Genomic DNA, 20,096 nt, shown 5'->3' with positions numbered 1-20,096 from the left:
ATACACATATCCCGGGTGCTAAGATCCAAACTAAATCCTTGATTATATCTCAGACGCTGAGGAGGGAATTAGGAAATTGTACATATCTCGGGTGTTGAGACCCCCTTCACATTTTGCGCCTATCTCGAATGCTTAATATCCGATTTAAACTCTTACACATATTTCGAGTGCACCAAAATGTAACTCAGCGTCATCCTATCACAGCACGGAATCATAGCATCCGAGATATGGTCATTTTAGAGTTACACCCTCGACATTCGAGATATGTCTTAAAATGCATTTTTGTAAGTATCTCACTGTTTATTATTTTCGTAATTACTATATTTATTTAGTTTAAATAAAAAAAATCTAAAACTTGTGATACATTAAAATTAAACTCAGGACAAATCTATTGAAAAAGAGAAAAAAATAAAAATAGAAGGTTTAAAATAACAAAGCGGGAAATGAAAATTCAAACGAGAAGAACAGAGAGGCGTTGTGGGTTCGTCTCAGTTTTGAAATCCCCATTCCCATGGAGGAAGCCATATCCCGCTTGGTCGCCGAGCTCGACGACCTCCGCCACCACTCCACCACCAGTTCCGCCGCCGCCAACCCAACCCCTCTCTCCCGCCAATCCCTCTCCGACCTCAACTTCCTCCTCTCCGACGCCAACGACACCGTCCCCATCGACGCCCTCTACGATGAGCTATCCGCCAAGTCCCTCTCCCCTTCCTCCCTCGTCCCCCCTCTCTCCGCCGCCATGGACTCCTCCCCAAACCCAAACCACTCCCTCCTGGCCTCCAACGCCTTCCTCTCCCTCCTCCTCTCTCCTAACGCCCCCGTCTTCACCCTCTTCACCCCTCTCTCCTTCCTCTCCCTCCTCCGCTCCCTCCGCCGCTCCCTCAAAGCCTCCCCAGCCTTCACCCAGCCCAATTCTTCCAAAAATCGCAAGCGCCGCCGTGCCGGTAAGGCTTCCAGGAAAAACCCGTCCCAAGACGGTGCTGGCATGGACGAAGAGGAAGAGAATCAAGAAAATGGAGGAAGCAATTCAGTGGATGTTAAGGCTTTGCTCGTCGTGCTGGAGAAGCTGGCTTCGGTTATGGATCTGATTCACTTGGATCGGTTCCCGGAGAGTCTTAGGTCTCTGGTTCAGTCGATTAGCGAGATTCCTGTGACGGCAGTGGAACTTTGCGAGAACGGAGGGCAGTATGGTAAATTGTTGACACTCTGTTCCCGTGTTCTCAGGAAGGTTCTGAAACCTGAGCATGGAGAATCTTCGAGCAGCGCTTCTGAGGTGCTTAGGTCCCTTTCTCTGCTTGTTTTCATGCACAAATCGCAAGCAAGAACCTTCGCACTTGATTTTGTTAAGACGGAGATGACGAAATTGGCGAAGGAGAACGATGGGGTGAAGAAGGCAATGGTTAATTTTCCAAGGTATTTGGTTAATAAGGCACCGGAGAAGGCTGAACCGCGAGCATTGGCAGTGGAATCAATAACAGAGATTGTGCGTGTGATGGAGTTTGAAGATCAAGTTTCGTTTGTGAAGTACGTGGTTTCAATGTGTCAGGGGAAATCAAACCTCAGGCTCTTAGCAGTTGATCTTGTTCTTAGCCTTGTAATGTCGTTGAAGGATCCGTTGGGTTTGGATTCAGAAGAGGATGGTGGTGATGATCCCTGGGGGATATGGTGCTTGGAGGCATTGGTGAAACGATGTTCGGATGTTATTGCTGCAATTCGGACGAGGGCTTTGGCAAACTTAGCTCAGCTGGTGAAGCTTTTATCAAGGAGTGATAGGAGTAGTGTGGTGCTGAAGAGGTTTATGGGGTTTGGTGATGGCAATGACGGTGTTGAAATGAATAATATGCTTAGGCAAAGGTGTATGGATGACAAGGCAGCTGTTAGGAGGGCTGCACTTCATCTTGTTACTAACTTGACTGCGCTTCTTGGTGGCACAATAGATGAGGTTGTGCTCAAGACAATGGGGTTGGCTTGTTCTGATCCCCTTATTAGCATGAGGAAAGCAGCAACTACAGCTCTTTCTGAGGTACTTTTCTATGCTTGTTGTAATATGTTTGACCAATTAAAAAGGTATATACTTTCAATGTCTTGAATTTTAAAAGGTAAACTATATTTATCATTTTTGGTAGTTAGGAGGATTCAAAGTGGATCTTCTCATGTAACATGTTGTATCTTATTTTATTTTATTTTTGTCCTTTCTTATTTCTTATTGATTGGTTATATAACATTTTTAAGTCTTGTCCCATTTTTGACTGTTTGAGAGAATCAGGCAAAGCTTGTTGAGAGAGTGAAAGGAAAAAAATTGATAACAGTGGATGAGAAAAGAAACGATGTCTTCTTTTGCATATTGCCCTTCTGTCAGGAAGCTTTTATATGATGCTTTCATGGCTAATTAGTTGTGTCTGTTGGCTAAGGAGATACATACAAGTCACAATCACAATGGCATATGTGGAGGCCGTAGGAATGTCGTTCCATTGTGAAATATTTGTTACACAAGATTAAGAATCAATGTTACTCCCGGTTTTTTGCATGAAGTTCCTAATGATAAATGATGCCCTATTGTGTTAGCATAGTGTGCTTAAATGTCAAATTGTTAGATGTAAACTATAGGTATGCATATTTGTATAGCTTGCCCGAGTTCATCCGATTCATCCTAAGATGAGTTGGAGAGTTTAGTGTGTAAAAGAAGAGAACATTTAAGCCTGAGAATCTGAGATGAAGTATACATTGACTGTATGTAGGCATTCAGAACATTCGCAGCAGAAACAGTAATCATTGAATGGCTACATTCAGTTCCACGTCTAATTACTGACAATGAAACTAGCATCCAAGAAGAATGTGAGAATATGTTTCAAGAACTTGTTCTGGACCGGATAAGTAAAGCTGCATCTGCAACTTCATCACATAATGAAACCATGTCAGCCAGAAAAAATAAAGAGAAAAGTTTCAACAAAGTGTTGGAAATGCTCTTTCCTAAAGGAGTTCTGTATCTTCTGAGGGAGATTTGCAATGGCGAGGTGAGCCCTTGGGTGAAAAAGATTTGCACAAACCTGGGCAAAAAGAAACGGTTGAATCACAAAATTGTTATTGCACTTCAGAATATAATCAGGACATCTGAGTCTATCTGGCTGAGCCATTCCTTGCCAATAGAAAAATGGACAGCGCCACCTGGTGCTTGGTTTCTTTTATCTGAGGTGTCTGCATTCCTTCCAAAAGCAGTGGACTGGGAGTTTCTTCATCATCATTGGCAGCTTCTTGACAAACATGAAGTTGAAGGCGAGTTTAGAAGCCCGTTTAAACAAGTAGAGGCATTTGAAAACGAAGAAAGCATAGAATGTGATGCTGTTGCCTGGGCTAGTGATCGAGTTTTCCTCTTACAAACAATCTCTAATGTATCTGTGGAGCTCCCTCCTGAACCTGCGGCTAATTTAGCTCATAACTTGCTCAAAAGAGTTGAAGAATTCAATATGCATTCAACAGAGGTAATCATTTTTTATTTTTTTAACAAAATAAAGTTCATTATTGACTTAACATGAATAATTATTTTCCCTCTCTCCTTGAACGGCCATATGAATGGTATGAATGTGTGATACTATACATTTAGTGATGAACATAATGTAATATACTTGTCCAACTGGAATTAGAAGTTTTGCACCATGTTTTGCAATTTTTTGACATATTAAATATTGTTGATTACATCTGTCTCTGATCGTGATTTCTGATGATCTTTACTGAGTGTTGCCTTAAAATTTACACCTCTATTTGGTCTTTTAAGCTATGTATATGCCATCCTCTAAGTTTTACATAACTTTTCATGAAACAAAAAAGTTAATTGATAAACAGGATAAATAACAATAAAATCAAATCTGCACAGAAATCAACATGGACAAGTTAAATTGGGTACGATAGCTGTCAAACAGAATGATAAGGGGACAAAAACATTGATACATTCACCTCTAAGTTCTAAAATGTAACATATTGAGTTGATGCTTTTGCTTGATAGGTTGATGCTCATGTGAAGGCACTTAAAACGTTGTGCAAGCGAAAAGCTTCGAATGTGACGGAGGCAGACACATTAGTCTTGAAATGGGTACATCAAGTACTTTCCAGAGCTTCTAAAATAATAGAGAAGTTCATTTCAGGGAATTCAAAGCAAAATGCAGAAAATAACTTTTTCACTCCACCTAGAAGTTGCTCTAGAAAAAGAAGGTCAATAGCAACATCCAAATCATTGACAAAAGCAACTACAGCGATTTATACAATTGGATCTGCAGTAATTGTTTGCCCTACTGCTGATACGAGCACCATAGTTCCAATATTACATACTATCATCACTTCGGGGAGTTCTGGTCCCAAGATAAATAATCTAACGGGTCCTGCAACTTTTCTACAACAAGAAGCTCCTTCTTTCTATATTCAAGGGTGGTTAACCATGGGCAAGCTTTGCCTTGCTGATGAGAAGCTTGCAAAGAATTATATTCCACTGTTTATACAGGTTGGTCCTATGACTTTGTTTATGACTTAGTTCTGCAATATGTTGACTTGCTTCCTGATTGAAATGTAATACTTGCACAGGAGCTTGAAAAGAGTGAATCTGCAGCTCTTCGCAATAACATTGTGGTGATGATGGCAGATTTTTGTGTTCGGTACACTGCTCTGGTTGACGGGTAAGCTTGCAAATAGATACTGCATTAAGTGAATTTAAATTTTAGTTTAAAATGTATAATAGTGTGGATGAAATTATCTGGAATTCTTACGCAAATAAATAAAACAATGGCACATTGTAAACAGATGAGTAATTTCTATTTTGTGCCAGGGACAAGCCATTATGCCATAGTCCAGCATTCACTTAATGCAGAATGCATAAATTGAACAATGTCACTCTTTGTATTCTAACATCTTTTTCGTGGAAGTTATCAGTTATATAACAAAGATCACCAGGTGTCTCTTGGATCCCTGTGAACTTGTGAGAAGGCAAACCTTTCTATTGCTCTCCAGATTATTGCAGGTATTGTTTGTTTCCTTGTTTCTGTGATTTGTCTCTATTTCCCACCATATTTGAGTTATTTTGGTTTACTGGTTATAATCATACAAAAGAAGAGAAAAATTGAATAGAAAAGAATGCTAAAATATATTTTCCTTTTACTAGAGAGACTATGTGAAGTGGAGAGGAGTGCTATTTCTTCGGTTCCTTTTATCACTTGTTGATGAATCAGAAAAGATTAGGCGGTTAGCAGAATTTCTCTTTGGAAATATTTTGAAAGGTTTGAGGCTTATGGTTATACTTGCAGTTATGTAAATTAATTTGTATCTTCTTTGTTAAACTGACTATTGTGTTTCTATCATCAGTAAAGAGTCCTCTTCTAGCATACAATAGTTTTGTTGAGGCTGTTTTTGTTCTGAATGATTGCCATGCCCATCATGGACATCGCGAGTCCCAAGTATCACGAAGGGAAAGCCAAAGTTTTTCCATCAGGTAAAGAGATCCTTAATTAGCAATTTTTATGAGTTATAGCCACTAGTATTTAGTTGAAGCGTTGTTTCATGCCAAGTCTCTGGGGTTCTTTTCAGGGGTAATGATGAACCGTCAAGGTCTAAAAGAATGCACATTTATGTTTGTTTACTGAAACAAATGGCTCCTGAGCATCTTCTAGCAACTTTTGCCAAGTTATGTGCAGAAATTCTGGCTGCTGCTTCGGATGGTATGCTCAACATAGAAGATGCAACTGGACAGTCTGTTCTACAGGTATTATTCTGCACTAGGTTACAGGCAATGCTAATCAAGTTATATACTTGTATCAGTATATGTATGCTATTGGCAATGGAAGAACAATGCAAGTGATTCTTTTCAGTATAACAATCCTGTTTTCTTTTTCCATCATTTTTACTGTTTTGTGAATTTGTCTAGTTTCCTATTCAATTTTTTTCAAAATTCTAACAATAGTTGTGTTCAGGATGCCTTTCGAATTCTTTGCTGCAAGGAGATTCGGATTCCATCGTCTCGCGCTTCATCATCCGAGTCAGCAGATATAGAGGAAGAAGGGGGAGAAAGTGGAGCTGCGGCTAGAGGAAAGGCTATAACTCAGGCGGTGAAGAAGGGTCTTATCCAAAACACAGTCCCAATCTTCATAGAGTTGAAACGATTATTGGAAAGCAAGAACAGTCCCCTCGTAGGGTCTCTCATGGAGTGCCTCCGAATCCTTCTCAAGGACTACAAGAATGAGATTGATGACATATTGGTTGCTGATAAGCAGCTGCAGAAAGAGCTTGTTTATGACATGCATAAATATGAGGCAGCAAGAGCCAAAGCAACAGTTGCTGAGGCAGCAGCGTCAACCAGGCCGAATACAGGTGCAAATCAATCACCTGAGGGTGCTGAGAATCCGGCCAAGGCGCAAGGACAAGACGGCAAGTTTCCAAGTGGTTCAAAAGTTGCTTCAGCAATGGCAGATGCAGCGGCTGCAGCTACAGCACGTTCTGTGCTGAGGGAAATTAATAGAGGTACAGGGACACCACCGTTAAGTTCTTTGAGTGTTCCTAAAGTCAGGTCTTGTACTGGTGTAATCAATGCTAGTCACGATAAGCAGCGGATGGATGATCTACAATCTCTGAAGAAAAGACACTGTTTTGATTCTGACGATGAAAGCTAACATCACATCACAAGACAAGGTATTTTACTAGAATCCTAGATCTGCTTGCTATAGTTAGGTGGATTGAAGCTGATGAACAAATCTTTTAAGGTATTCTGTTGCACGTTGTTCCTTTCAAGTTATGTAAATATAAAAGGGCATGTGACAACGGATTTGTTCATTGGTAATTTGCTATCTTTCACTTGTGTAACCTATTAGTAAGCTCTTGAAGAAACCTCCTTGAATTTAGAAGTGTGTTCAAGGGCTGGAAAAAAAGCCAAAATGTTAGGCACATGCCAAAAATTATTCATTAAATCAATCATTTTTATTTAGATATAGAGGTTGTTTAATTTAATTTTAATATGTATTTTATATTTTTATATATATTATATACAAATAATTAATTCAACAACTGATTTTTTTTATACAAGTAGCATAGTTAGAAAATGAGAGATAATATAAATGTAGGAAGGCATTAGCAATGATTCTATATATATATATATATTTTGAGAAGTATTAGACAAATGTCAAATTATAAATTCAACTTATTTATATTTTTAATTAATTTTATTATATTTTGCACTTAATTTGGTTTATATAATAAATATATTATTTTTATATTTTATCTATTTTTATATTTAATTTAAATTTAAATGGTGAATAATTACTCTAAATTAAAACTTCACTAAAATGTCTCAATTCTTATGTTATGCGCCATATTAGGTGAGATAAGCAAAACATGGGAAATAAATAATGAATGTTTTACAATACAGAAATTCAAAATAAACCAAGGCAACACATATAAACATAGAAGCAAATCGTACTGCCCTAACTAATTGAAAAGTACATTTTTTTATTTACAATCTACTTAATATATTAAAACTGCCCAATTAATGAAAGTGAGGTGTCACTTTTTCGTGAACTCATTTTCCTTCCAAAATGAATGCATTTAATAAATAATACATAATTATACTAATTTAAGAAAATATCTTTATTATAATTATATAAAATCAATATTTAATGCATTATTAAATTACTTATCAATTATTAATAAAAAATATTTTTAATTATTTTAATAAATAATGCATAATTATACTAATTTAGAAAAATATCTTTATTATAATTATATAAAATCAATATTTAAGACATTATTAAACTAATTATCAATCAAAAATATTTTTAAACATTTTAATTATATTCATTTTAATTAGTGGCAAGTTGTTAACCCATTTATATTGATAATAATAATAATTTTATTAAGATAAATATCAAATTCTATTCCTAATACAAAAATATAAAATTTAATTCCTTCCATTTTTATTTTGCCATTATAAAAGACCATGTATGCTAGAAGAAAATATCATTCGCTTACCAATTACTCTTTCATTTGATAGCTTTTATAACAATTCTTTTTCTTCCTATGAGGCGTCGTTGCAAGAAGGCAACTATCGTGGACACAAACTACCACTCTCCAACTTTCGTGCTCATCAATCGGAGCTATATAAGATATGTTATCTATGAAATATTTATAAACCATGGTGTTATCATGTATGCATAAATAAAAAATATTTCGTATTTAAATTTAAGTCATTTACCTGTTTGTGGTATATTGTAATGTGAAATTACTTTCAATATGTGTTGTGTAATGATATTATGTTTTAATTTAAACTTTTATTTTAGAACTGTATTATGATTTTATCTCATCATTTTTTCTTAGATATCAAATTGACGTATTTTTATTTATTATTATTATTGAAACGAATGTGATATGCAATGTACCAAAAAAAAACTCTCACATTCAATTTATTTTATTATAGTCTTCTATCTATTCTATTTATTTTTATTTTCTTCTTATTCATCTTATTTTCTTTTTAAATGTTATATAACTTATTATAATTTATACTAATCTATCTACTTAATATACTAAAACTGAGTTTTTCCCCAACTTATGATGGTGAAGTGTCATTTTTTCGTGAATCCATTTTCCCTCCAAAATGATTGCACTATTTTTCTCTTTAAAATTTATTTTTAAAAATTATCTTTAATTGATATAATTATATTATAATTAATATTTAATGAATGATACATAATTATACTAATTTAAGATAATCTCTTTATTATAATTATACTAAAATCAATAATTAATGCATTATTAACCTAATTATCAATCAAAAATATTTTTAGCTATTTTAATTATATTAATTTTAATTATATTGATATAATTCTATTTTTATTTATTATCCTAAAATTTTATTATTTACAAGTTATTATCTTAATGGTGACCTATATAATAATAATAATAATAATAATAATAATAATAATAATAATAATAATGATAAAAAGATAGAAAATTATATGTTAGAGAAATATAAATTGGTTATTAATAATGATAATTATATGATTAATTTTTAGTAATCATTAAATATATTTAATATAAATTAAATAACCAAAAAATATTATTGCACAATTTAGAAGCAATAATATATATATATATAACTAATTTAATATTAATAACGATAATTATCGTTATTATTCAATAATAATAATAATAATAATAATAATCTTTTCTTTTATTAAAACACTCATCTAATTGAATTAATATAAATATTTAATAAAAATAAAGGATGAATTTTTTAGTTTGAAGGATAATATAATTAAATATTTTTAAAAATTTTAAAATTGGGAGTATATATTTTTTCTATATTAATATACACATGCATGTTACCTCATTTTTTTCATAAATAGAAAATAACATTTACCCATTAAATTTGTTAGTTGCACAACCGATTCATCTTATTTATTGTGATTGAGGTTGATATATAATCATAAATATTTTTTTTCTCCATTAATTTTAGTAAAGAAATTCATGACGTAAAATAAAATAAAACAAAGTCAGTATCTATTTTTTTTCTCAATATTTTTTATATTTACGGTAAATATTAAATGTAAAAAAGAAAAAAATAATATTAATTATTATCACTTTTATTTATTTACATTCATAATTAAATTTAATATAATTATAGTAAGTCTCTATAATTATAACAATGTATATCTGTTACATATATAGCAATTATATTATATATAATTATATATCTCCTCTTTTATATATACTTAGCAAGTATTTCTATTTATATAATCTACTTAATATATTAAAATTGGTTTTTTTTTTCAACTAATGAGAGTGAGGTGTAAATTCCTCATGAATTCATTTTCCCTCTAAAATGAATGCATTTAATGAATAATGCATAATTATACTAATTTAGGAAAATATCTTTATTACAATTATATAAGATCCATATCTAATACATTATTAAACTACTTATAAATTATCAATCGAAAATATTTTTAATCATTTTAATAATAATAATAATAATAATAATAATAATAATAATAATAATAATAATAATAATAATATACTTCTACTTAATATACTAAAATTATATTTTTTCCTAACTAATTGAAGTGAGGTGTCAATTTTTCATAAATTCATTTTTCTTCTAAAATGAAAGCACTATTCTCTCTTCTAAATTTATTTTAGAAAAATATCTTTATTATATTTATATTACAATTAACATTTAATGAATCATGTATGATTATACTAATTTAGAAAAATATATTCATTATAATTATATGAAATTAATATCTAATGCATTATCAACTAATGAAAGCGATGTGTCAATTCTTTATGAATTTATTTTCTCTCCAAAATGAAAGTACTATTCTCTCTTCTAATTTTTTTTTTTAAAAATTGAAATTCCATGCTGAATATAGGTGGCAAGTTAAAAAAAATAAGCAAGTTAATGGAATCAAATCATATTTCTATAACATATATAAGAATGTATATTTTTATTATATAAAAGTTGAATTTCTGCACTTCATGATGGGCGTGGCCTACTTCTTAGCGTGTTTCTTAATTTATTTTTTATAACTCATTGAATACAATTTATTACAGTAAATTAATTATATCAAATAATTGATTTGATTAGGTATTTAAATATCACACGATTTATTATAATTTATATCAATCAAATAATTGTAATTTATTATATCAATTATTTTAATTCATTAATTTATAAGGTACATAATAACATAGATGATTTGTTACTTATACTGATTAAATACAATAAATACATATTAATTTAGTTAAAAAAATCATTGTCTCCTATGTTTTTTTATTTTTTTTTATTCATTAAATCCAATCAATTATAATAAATTAATTATATCAACTAATTAATTCAATCAATTATTTTCTAATTTATTTTTTGAATTTAATAAATTAAATAAAATTAATTATACTAATTATTTGTATTGACTAATTGATTTAATTAATTCTTAAAAATATTTTTATTTAATTTATTTTATTTATTTAAATATAACTAATTAGTTATTTAATTTTATTAGGATAAATATCAAATTCTATTTCTAATATAAAAATACAAAATTTTATTCCTTCCATTTTTATGTTACCACTACAAAAGACCATATATGCTAGAAGAAAATATCATTCATTTACCAATTACTCTTTCATTGGGTAGCTTTTACAACAATTTTTTTTCTTCCTATGAGGCGTCGTCACAAGAAGACAACTATCATGGACACAAATCAACACACACTCTTCAACTCCCGTGTTCATCATTCAGAGCAATATATGATATGTTATCCATTAAACATTATAGACTATGGTGTTATCATGTATGCATAAATAAAAAAAATCCGTAATTAAGTTTAAGTCATTTACCTATTTGTGTGGTATATTGTAATGTGAAATTACTTTTAGTTTGTGTTGTGCAATGATATTATGGTTTAATTTAAGCTTTTATTTTAGAATTGTATTATGATTTTATCTCATCATTTTCTCTTAGATTATAAGTTGATGTATTTTTATTTATTATTATTGAAACGGATGTGATATAAAATTTGTAAAAAAAAAAAAAAACTCACATTCAATTTATTTTATTGTAGTCTTCTATTCTTTTATTTCTTTTTATTTTTTTATTCATTTTATTTTCTTTTTAAATATCATATAATTTATTATAATTTATACAAATTAATTAATTATAATTCATTATATCAGTTAGTTTAATTTATTAATTTATAATATATATGATAAAATAGATCATTTGTTACTTATACGTTTATTTTTCTAAAATCTAAATATAAATAATTATATTTTCAGTTTTTGTTATGAACAAAATATTATTAATAATGAATAATAATTAACCACTCATACTTTTAATCAAAGTATCCGGATGATTTTTATATTTATTAATATTAATTATTGATTATTTTTTATAAATAAATTACATTATAATTTTATGTTAGTTCATAATTGATTAATGATTAATGTTCATGAAACTATGTTACTCTAAATTTTATATTTTATAAATATTTTATTTAAATATAATTTTTTTAACATAAAAATGTATTATTTTTAATAATATCATAATTTTATATTTTTTAATTATTTTAAATGAATATTTTATCAAATACTAATTAAAGCCATTCTTCCCTTTGCTTTTACTAATCTATTATCTAACTATTATATAAATTAAAATCGTATTAATGAATTTAATATTAAAGTTAATTTGGCTTTTTATTATTTAGAGTGTTTTTCAATCAATAATTTTATACTCTTTACTTTTTTTTCAGTTTCATTTTGAATTTTAATTTAGTACTCAAAGGTAGTAAAATTTCATTGATACTGAAATAAAGTTACAAAAAGGTCCATAGGGTAGAATAAGTAAAATAATGTGATACCCACATTGCAACATCCAAATGAAACAACTTAGGATTTAAAATATTTATCTTTCTCTTTCTCGCCGTCTATTATATTATCTATTCTATCTATTCTATTATATAAAAATCAAATTTTTACCTTTAATGATAGAATCAACGTAGCATGATTCTGCTTTATTTTGTTTAACTCATTAAAGACAATTCATTATGATGAATTAATTATATCAACAAATTGATTTGAATAGATATTTAAGTATCACACAATTTAAAATTATGTATATTAATTATTTGATTTAATTTTTATGATATATAAATTTAAGGAATAAATTAAAATAAGATAATTTATTACTTATTTAAATTGAATACAACAAATATAAATTAATTTAGTTAAAAATTTACTATTTTCTAATCTTCTATACATAAAAATGACAAAACAAAATTATAAAAATAATCTTTTTATCACTTTTACTATTTTAATTTTATTTTCTTTGCTTTTTTATGTATAATTTTATTTTATATTAACTTTGTTTATTTAATAATAAAATATACTCATATTAATTCTATCATATAATAATATATTTTTCTCCTATATTAATCGAAGAATTTCAATAGTTATCAACTACATCTAATAGAATGATTGAGAAGTGAGAACTACGAGAAGTTAAACCCAAGTTCAAAATGCTGAAATAAAGAAAAAAATAGTAGATATATGATTAAAGAAAAATGTATAATAATGACAAAATATACTAGAACTGAATTTTTTCTCCAACTAATAAAAGTGAGGTGTTAATTCCTCATGAATTCATTTTTTCTCTAAAATGAAATCACTATTTTTTTTCTAAATTTATTTTAGAAAATGTTCAGTTGGGCGGTTATCGGACGGTTCGGGTGGAGTATGTGGAATTGGGAACGCTTCAATCACGGTCGTGCTTGGATCCGGTCTGCCGGGTAGCCGAGCTCTCGTTGTGGAAGGAGGGGAGGTCACCTGCAATGACACTCCGACGCTCTAGTCAGTTAATGTGCAGGTAAGTAAATGGGTTAGGTGGAATGTGTGACGTACCTTAGGGGAATGGCAGGTCCTTCCCCATTTATACTGTGTTAGAGGTGGGCCCTGAGGGGAAGGAGCCCACTTTCCTCGAAGCTTCCTCACAGCTGCGTTGGGGGGCTGGTGAGGATGCGTGTCCAGGCATCGTGGCGAGTGCGGAGTACCCGACCGCTCGGGTCGGATTCTCAAGGGGTCGGGTCGACCCGTATGTGTTTTGGGCCAGGCCGTAACAGTGCCCCCAACGCGTCGGCAATCAGCCGCATGGGCTGTTGGTGGCGGGTTCCCTTTATTCATGGTCGCTAGGTCGGCCGTTCGTGTGGGGGACGCGCCTCTCGCGTGCGTGCCCGTTCGTTATTCGGGGCGCTCATTCGTTGCCTCGTTTCTCGCGCGGGGCATTGAATGCTCATAATGGATTGAAAACCCCATATGCAAAGACCATTCTGCCCCTAGGCCTTTCGCGCTCTTCCTAAGGCAGTTTTAAACAGTTTCGCATATTCTTCTTCCATTCTTGTTTCTCCTACTCATCTTCGCTCCTCCTTTTTCTTGCGTTTCCCATCATCCAGAAGCTCTTTTCAGCATTCTTGCGTGTTTCGCTCCTTGCCGGACTTTCCCAATAATCCAGGTAATTACCATTTTCCTTCTGCCTCAATGGTTTTTCTGCATGCTTGTTATAGGTGTCTGTTGTTTTTTATTTCTGTGGGTAGGTGTATTTTCTTTTTGTCGAGTATGGTGTGCCAAGGGGGGTTACCATTCTGGACTTGTTTTTAATTGGTCTCCCCTTTAGCTACGCTTAGTTTGGGTTGTAGGATAGGTAATATGTGGGTTTTTCCGGGCTTCCGACCTCATGGACTAACCGAGCGGTGCCTCCACTATAGGTATGCCTTGTGTTGTCGGCCGGGTTTCCACTTCCGCTGTGGGTTACGACCCGTATGCCTGGATTGTTTCCGACCTCAGGGACTCCCCCAACCAGATGGGTGAGGAGGAGCTCACGGAATTCCGTCAGGCCGAGTACCTGTGTGGGGGTACCGACGAAGAGGCTAATTACGACGTGTATGTTCCTGCTCCTCACGAGCGGTTGTATGAGATAAACTTCGACGCCCCCCCCGGGTTGCCGACTGGATCTGGTTTTACAAGGCCATGTTCACCCAAGTAGGTGTTCGCATCCCTTTCTCTCCCTTCCAGATGGGCCTTCTTAACCGGATCTCGGTGGCGCCATCACAGCTGCATCCGAACAGTTGGGCTTTAATCCGCTGCTTCGAGATGGTGTGCGAGGACCTGGAGCTGCCGATCTCTGTCGACGTCTTCTTATACTTTTTTAATCTTACGAACCCTTCGAAGGAAGGGAAACATAAAAAGGGGTTCATGTCCTTCCGGTCTGCCCAAGGTCAAAGGATTTTCGGCTTGTTTGAGGACTCTTATCATGGGTTCAAAGACAAGTATTTTAAAGTTCGGCCGGTTAAGGGTCGTCACCCTGTTTGGTTGTCGTTGGAAAGGGAGCGCCTCATCCCGACGTACTGGAGTTTCGGGGCGGGGTCCAATCCTTTCATCAAGGTTACCTACAAAGGGATGTCGGCCGTGGACCGGAAGGTAGCCGACATACTGTGGGCCATTTTCGGGAGGAATAATGTGAATCCCCACCTCCTTATGGGTAGCCGTGAGGCCGCTCGAGATTATATTCGTGAGTTGTCTTTGTCGTGTCGTCGTTTCCATGATTGTTTATTCTTGCCTTTGCTGTACTAATTGCTAACTTGTTCATTTCTTGTTTGTAGTGGGACTTTCTGCCGAAGTGACCGGCATGGAGAACTTATTCCATACCTTCCTTCAGGAGGATGACGGCGAAGAGGCCGGGGGACAATCGGCGGCGGCTCCTGAGGGCGAGGCGGCCCAGACGGCACCCACGCCTCCCGACGTCACCATGACCACGAATGTTGCCACTCCGACGTCCGCGTCCCCAATTCTTCAGGAAGTGGCCGTTCCCGGGCACTCGTCTTCTTCACGTCGGGAGGAGGAGGAAGAGTTGTCCGTCATTCCCACCCCTAAGAGACAGAGGTCGCAGTCTAGTCTCGAGGGGGTCCTTACTGTCATGGAAAGGAACTTTGATGCCGGGGCGTTCATAGATGCTCAGTTGCTCCCTGGCACGGAGGAACATTTCCATGGTACCGACCTCTCTGGGCAGGCACGATGGATGTACCGCACCCTCCTTCGTGGCGCGGCCATAACCCGGAAGGCTGAGTTCGAGCTTTCGGGTATGGCCTCGCTTCGTCGGAAGCTTGAGTCCGCGGTCGCCGCCAACAACAAGTTTAAAACTCAAGTTGAAACGCTTCAAGGGCAGCTAGTCGAGGCGGGGAATAAGCTCGAGGCCGCCGAGAAAAAGACTGCGTCGGCCGAGGAGAAGTTAAAAACTGCTGACGCGTCTGTGTCTCGTCTGACGGAGCAAGAGATGACCCTGAAGAGCCAGTTGAGCGCCGCGCAAGGTCGGGTGGCCGCTTTGGAGAAAGAACGGGATGACGCGGTTGCGGTTGCTAAGACGCTCGGGATGAGGCCGATGCGTTCAAGAAAAGACACAAGGAGGTTAAGGAGCAGGGCAAGAATGCGATTTTCATGACTGAAGAGGCCCTCAAAGCTCAAGTGAAGATTATTGCTCCTCATTTCGATGTATCGGCAATTGGCGTCTTCAAAACCATTAAGGACAGGAAGGTTGTCGACATGCCGAAGAAGTGATATTTGTAATACTGAACTTTTGTAGAACTGTTGTCCGGATCGAAACTTTTTCCGCCCGTTAGTGGGTTTGCCGGTTTGTCCGTGTGTTCGTTTGATTACTATGCTTGTTTTATTTCAATGTCTGCCGGTTTACTCGCCTTTACCGTTAAGTCGGCATTTATTTGAGGTCGCGTTTTTTCTGTTATGGCCGTTTGTTACGTCCTTGGCCTAGGGGGCTCCCGGGGTGATCAGCCCCGGGGCCATGTATCCTCGTTTGCATGGTTGATGAGCGGATAATTTGTACGCTTTTTGGCATTGTTTTTAGTATGTTTTCAGTAGGATTTAGTTAGTTTTTAGTATATTTTTATTAGTTTTTAGTTAAAATTCACTTTTCTGGACTTTACTATGAGTTTGTGTATTTTTCTGTGATTTCAGGTATTTTCTGGCTGAAATTGAGGGACCTGAGCAAAAATTTGATTCAGAGACTGAAAAGGACTGCAGATGCTGTTGGATTCTGACCTCCCTGCACTCGAAGTGGATTTTCTGGAGCTACAGAAGCCCAATTGGCGCGCTCTCAACGGCGTTGGAAAGTAGACATTCTGGGCTTTCCAGCAATATATGATAGTCTATACTTTGCCCAAGATTTGATGGCCCAAACTGGCGTTCAAAGTCACCTTCAGAATTCCCAGCGTTAAACGCCGGAACTGGCACCAAAGTGGGAGTTAAACGCCCAGACTGGCACAAAAGCTGGCGTTTAACTCCAAGAAGAGTCTCTACACGAAAATGCTTCAATGCTCAGCCCAAGCACACACCAAGTGGGCTGGAAGTGGATTTTTATGTCATTTACTCATCTTTGTAATTCTTAAGCTACTAGTTCCCTATAAATATGACCTTTTACTATTGTATTTTTATCTTTTGATCACTTTAGATCTCTAGATCATCTTTGAACATCTAGTTCTTAGATCATTTTGGGGGCTGGCCTCACGGCCATGCCTAGACCTTGTTCTTATGTATTTTCAACGGTGGAGTTTCTACACACCATAGATTAAGGTGTGGAGCTCTGCTGTACCTCGAGTATTAATGCAATTACTATAGTTTTTCTATTCAATTCAGCTTGTTCTTATTCCAAGATATTCATTCGTACTCAAGAACATGATGAATGTGATGATTATGTGACGTTCATCATCATTCTTACTCATGAACAAGTGACTGACAACCACTTCTGTTCTACAAGCAACAAGGCTCTAATGTTTATCTCTTGGATTCTTTAACTGGAATCTTCGTGGTATAGGCAAGAACTGATGGCGGCATTCAAGAGAATCCGGAAGGTCTAACCTTGTCTGTGGTATTCTGAGTAGGATTCAATGATTGAATGACTGTGACGTGCTTCAAACTCCTGAGGGCGGGGCGTTAGTGACAGACGCAAAAGAATCACTGGATTCTATTCCGGCCTGATTGAGAACCGACAGATGGATAGCCGTGCTATGACAGGGTGCGTTGAACATTTCCAATGAGAGGATGGGAGGTAGCCACTGACAACGGTGAAACCCTTGCATAAGCTTGCCATGGAAAGGAGTAAGAAGGATTGGATGAAGACAGTAGGAAAGCAGAGAGACGGAAGGGACCAAGCATCTTCATACGCTTATCTGAAATTCCCACCATTGAATTACATAAGTATCTCTATCTTTATCTTTATGTTTTATTCATCATCTATACCCATTTGAGTCTGCCTGACTAAGATTTACAAGGTGACCATAGCTTGCTTCATACCAACAATCTCCGTGGGATCGACCCTTACTCGCATAAGGTTTATTACTTGGACGACCCAGTGCACTTGCTGGTTAGTTGTGCGAAGTTGTAGTGATCACAATTTCGTCCACCAAGTTTTTGGCGCCGTTGCCGGGGATTGTTTCGTGTATGGACAACTGACGGTTCATCTTGTTGCTTAGATTAGGTATTTTTTTTCTCAGAGTTCTTAAGAATGAGTTCTAGAGTTTTATGATGATCTGTTGAAGTCTGGCTGGCTGTGAAGCCATGTCTAATCTTATTGGACCGAGGTTTCAACTGATCATCACAAGAGCTTGTTGATTTCTATCAATCTTGCTATTGGAGCAATGATCTGCTAAGGCTTGGCTGGCATTTGCCATGTCTAGTGTTTTGGACCGAAGCTTTCTTTGAAAGCTTGGCTGGCTGTGAAGCCATGTCTAATTCCTGGACCGGAGTCTTAGACTAGCATTGCAATGATTCCTGGAATTCTAATTAAGAATTCTGAAACCTTTATTTTCTATTTTCATATAATTTTCAAAAAAGCACAAAAAAATTACAAAATCATAAAAACCAAAAATATTTTATGTTTCTTGTTTGAGTCTAGTGTCTAATTTTAAGTTTGGTGTCTTGCATGCATTGTTTATATGATCTTGGTTCTGTTTTCAAGTCAATAGTACAGGGAACTGAAGATTCAGAACATACAGCAGAGGAATTACACAGAAAAAGCTGGGCGTTCAAAACGCCCAGTGAAGAAGGACAGACTGGCGTTTAAACGCCAGCCAGGGTGCCTGGTTGGGCGTTTAACGCCTAAAAAGGTAGTGCATTGGGCGTTAAACGCCAGAATGTGCACCATTCTGGGCGTTTAACGCCAGGATGGCACAAGAGGGAAGATTCTGTTTTTAATTCAGATTTTTTTCAAGTTTTCAAAGTTTTTCAAAATCAAATCTTTTTCAAATCAAATCTTTTCAATCAAATGTTTTCAAAATCAATTTCTTTCCTTTTTCAAAGATACTTGCTAACAATTAATGATTTGATTGAACATTTTAAGTATGTTGCCTTTTCTGTTGAGAAAGGTTTAATGTTTGAATCATATCTTTTCTTGTTAGCCAAGTCATTAATTTTAAAATCAAATCTTTTTAAAATTATTTTCAAATCATATCTTTTCAATCATATCTTTTTAATCACATCTTTTTCAAAAATAGTTTTCAATCATATTTTTTTTCAAAAATCACTTGATTTCTTTCCCACTTTTAGTTTTCGAAAATTATCAATCAATTTTTCAAAATGTTCTTAAAATCTTTTTAACTTAATTTTCGAAAAATCTCTTCCCCTCTTCTCACATCCTTCTATTTATGGAGTACCACTCCTCCTCAATGCACAATTCGAACTCTATCTCACTAAGTTCGAATTCTCTACTTCTTCCTTCTATTTTTCTTTTCCTCTGACACCTCAAGGAATCTCTATACTGTGACATAGAGGATTCCATGTTTTCTTATTCTCTTCTCTTTCATATGAGCAGGAACAAAGACAAAGGCATTCTTATTGAAGCTGACCCTGAACCTGAAAGGACCTTGAAGCGAAAGCTAAGAGAAGCTAAGGCACAACTCTCTGTAGAGGACCTAACAGAAATCTTCAAAGAAGAAGAAACCATGGCAGCCGAGAACAACAACAATGCCAACAGTGCAAGGAAGGTGCTGGGTGACTTTACTGCACCTACTCCCGACTTCTATGGGAGAAGCATCTCTATCCCTGCCATTGGAGCAAATGGTGTGCGAAATTGTGATCACTACAACTTCGCACAACTAACCAGCAAGTGCACTGGGTCGTCCAAGTAATACCTTATGTGAGTAAGGGTTGATCCCACGGAGATTGTTGGTATGAAGCAAGCTATGGTCACCTTGTAAATCTCAGTCAGGCAGACTCAAATGGGTATAGATGATGAATAAAGCATAAAGATAAAGATAGAGATACTTATGTATATCATTGGTGAGAGCTTCAGATAAGCGTATGAAGATGCCTTCCCTTCCGTCTCTCTGCTTTCCTACTGTCTTCATCCAATCCTTCTTACTCCTTTCCATGGCAAGCTTATGCAAGGGTTTCACCGTTGTCAGTGGCTACCTCCCATCCTCTTAGTGAAAATGTTCCTATGCTCTGTCACAGCATATGGCTAATCAGCTGTCGGTTCTCGGTCAGGCCGGAATAGAATCCAGCGATTCTTTTGC

The 20,096-nt window shown here is 35.1% G+C and overlaps 1 protein-coding gene across 1 annotated transcript; it reads left to right on the top strand.

The window, feature by feature from the left end:
* The first annotated feature begins 511 nt into the window (after positions 1-511).
* On the top strand, positions 512-6,962 carry LOC130974748 (uncharacterized). The gene is made up of 9 exons (XM_057899604.1): positions 512-2,023; positions 2,739-3,479; positions 4,001-4,492; positions 4,573-4,664; positions 4,918-5,005; positions 5,147-5,261; positions 5,347-5,473; positions 5,569-5,743; positions 5,952-6,962. Exons 1-9 carry the CDS (start codon positions 512-514, stop codon positions 6,645-6,647), a joined length of 4,038 nt encoding a protein of 1,345 aa, XP_057755587.1. The 3' UTR covers positions 6,648-6,962.
* Positions 6,963-20,096: the final 13,134 nt, after the last annotated feature.

The sequence above is a fragment of the Arachis stenosperma genome, chromosome 4 (genome assembly GCF_014773155.1).
Source record: "Arachis stenosperma cultivar V10309 chromosome 4, arast.V10309.gnm1.PFL2, whole genome shotgun sequence".
In the NCBI taxonomy this organism is placed as follows: Eukaryota; Viridiplantae; Streptophyta; class Magnoliopsida; order Fabales; family Fabaceae; genus Arachis; species Arachis stenosperma.
The sequence above is the reverse complement of the archived record's forward strand: the minus strand, read 5'-3'. Positions and strand labels throughout refer to the sequence as shown.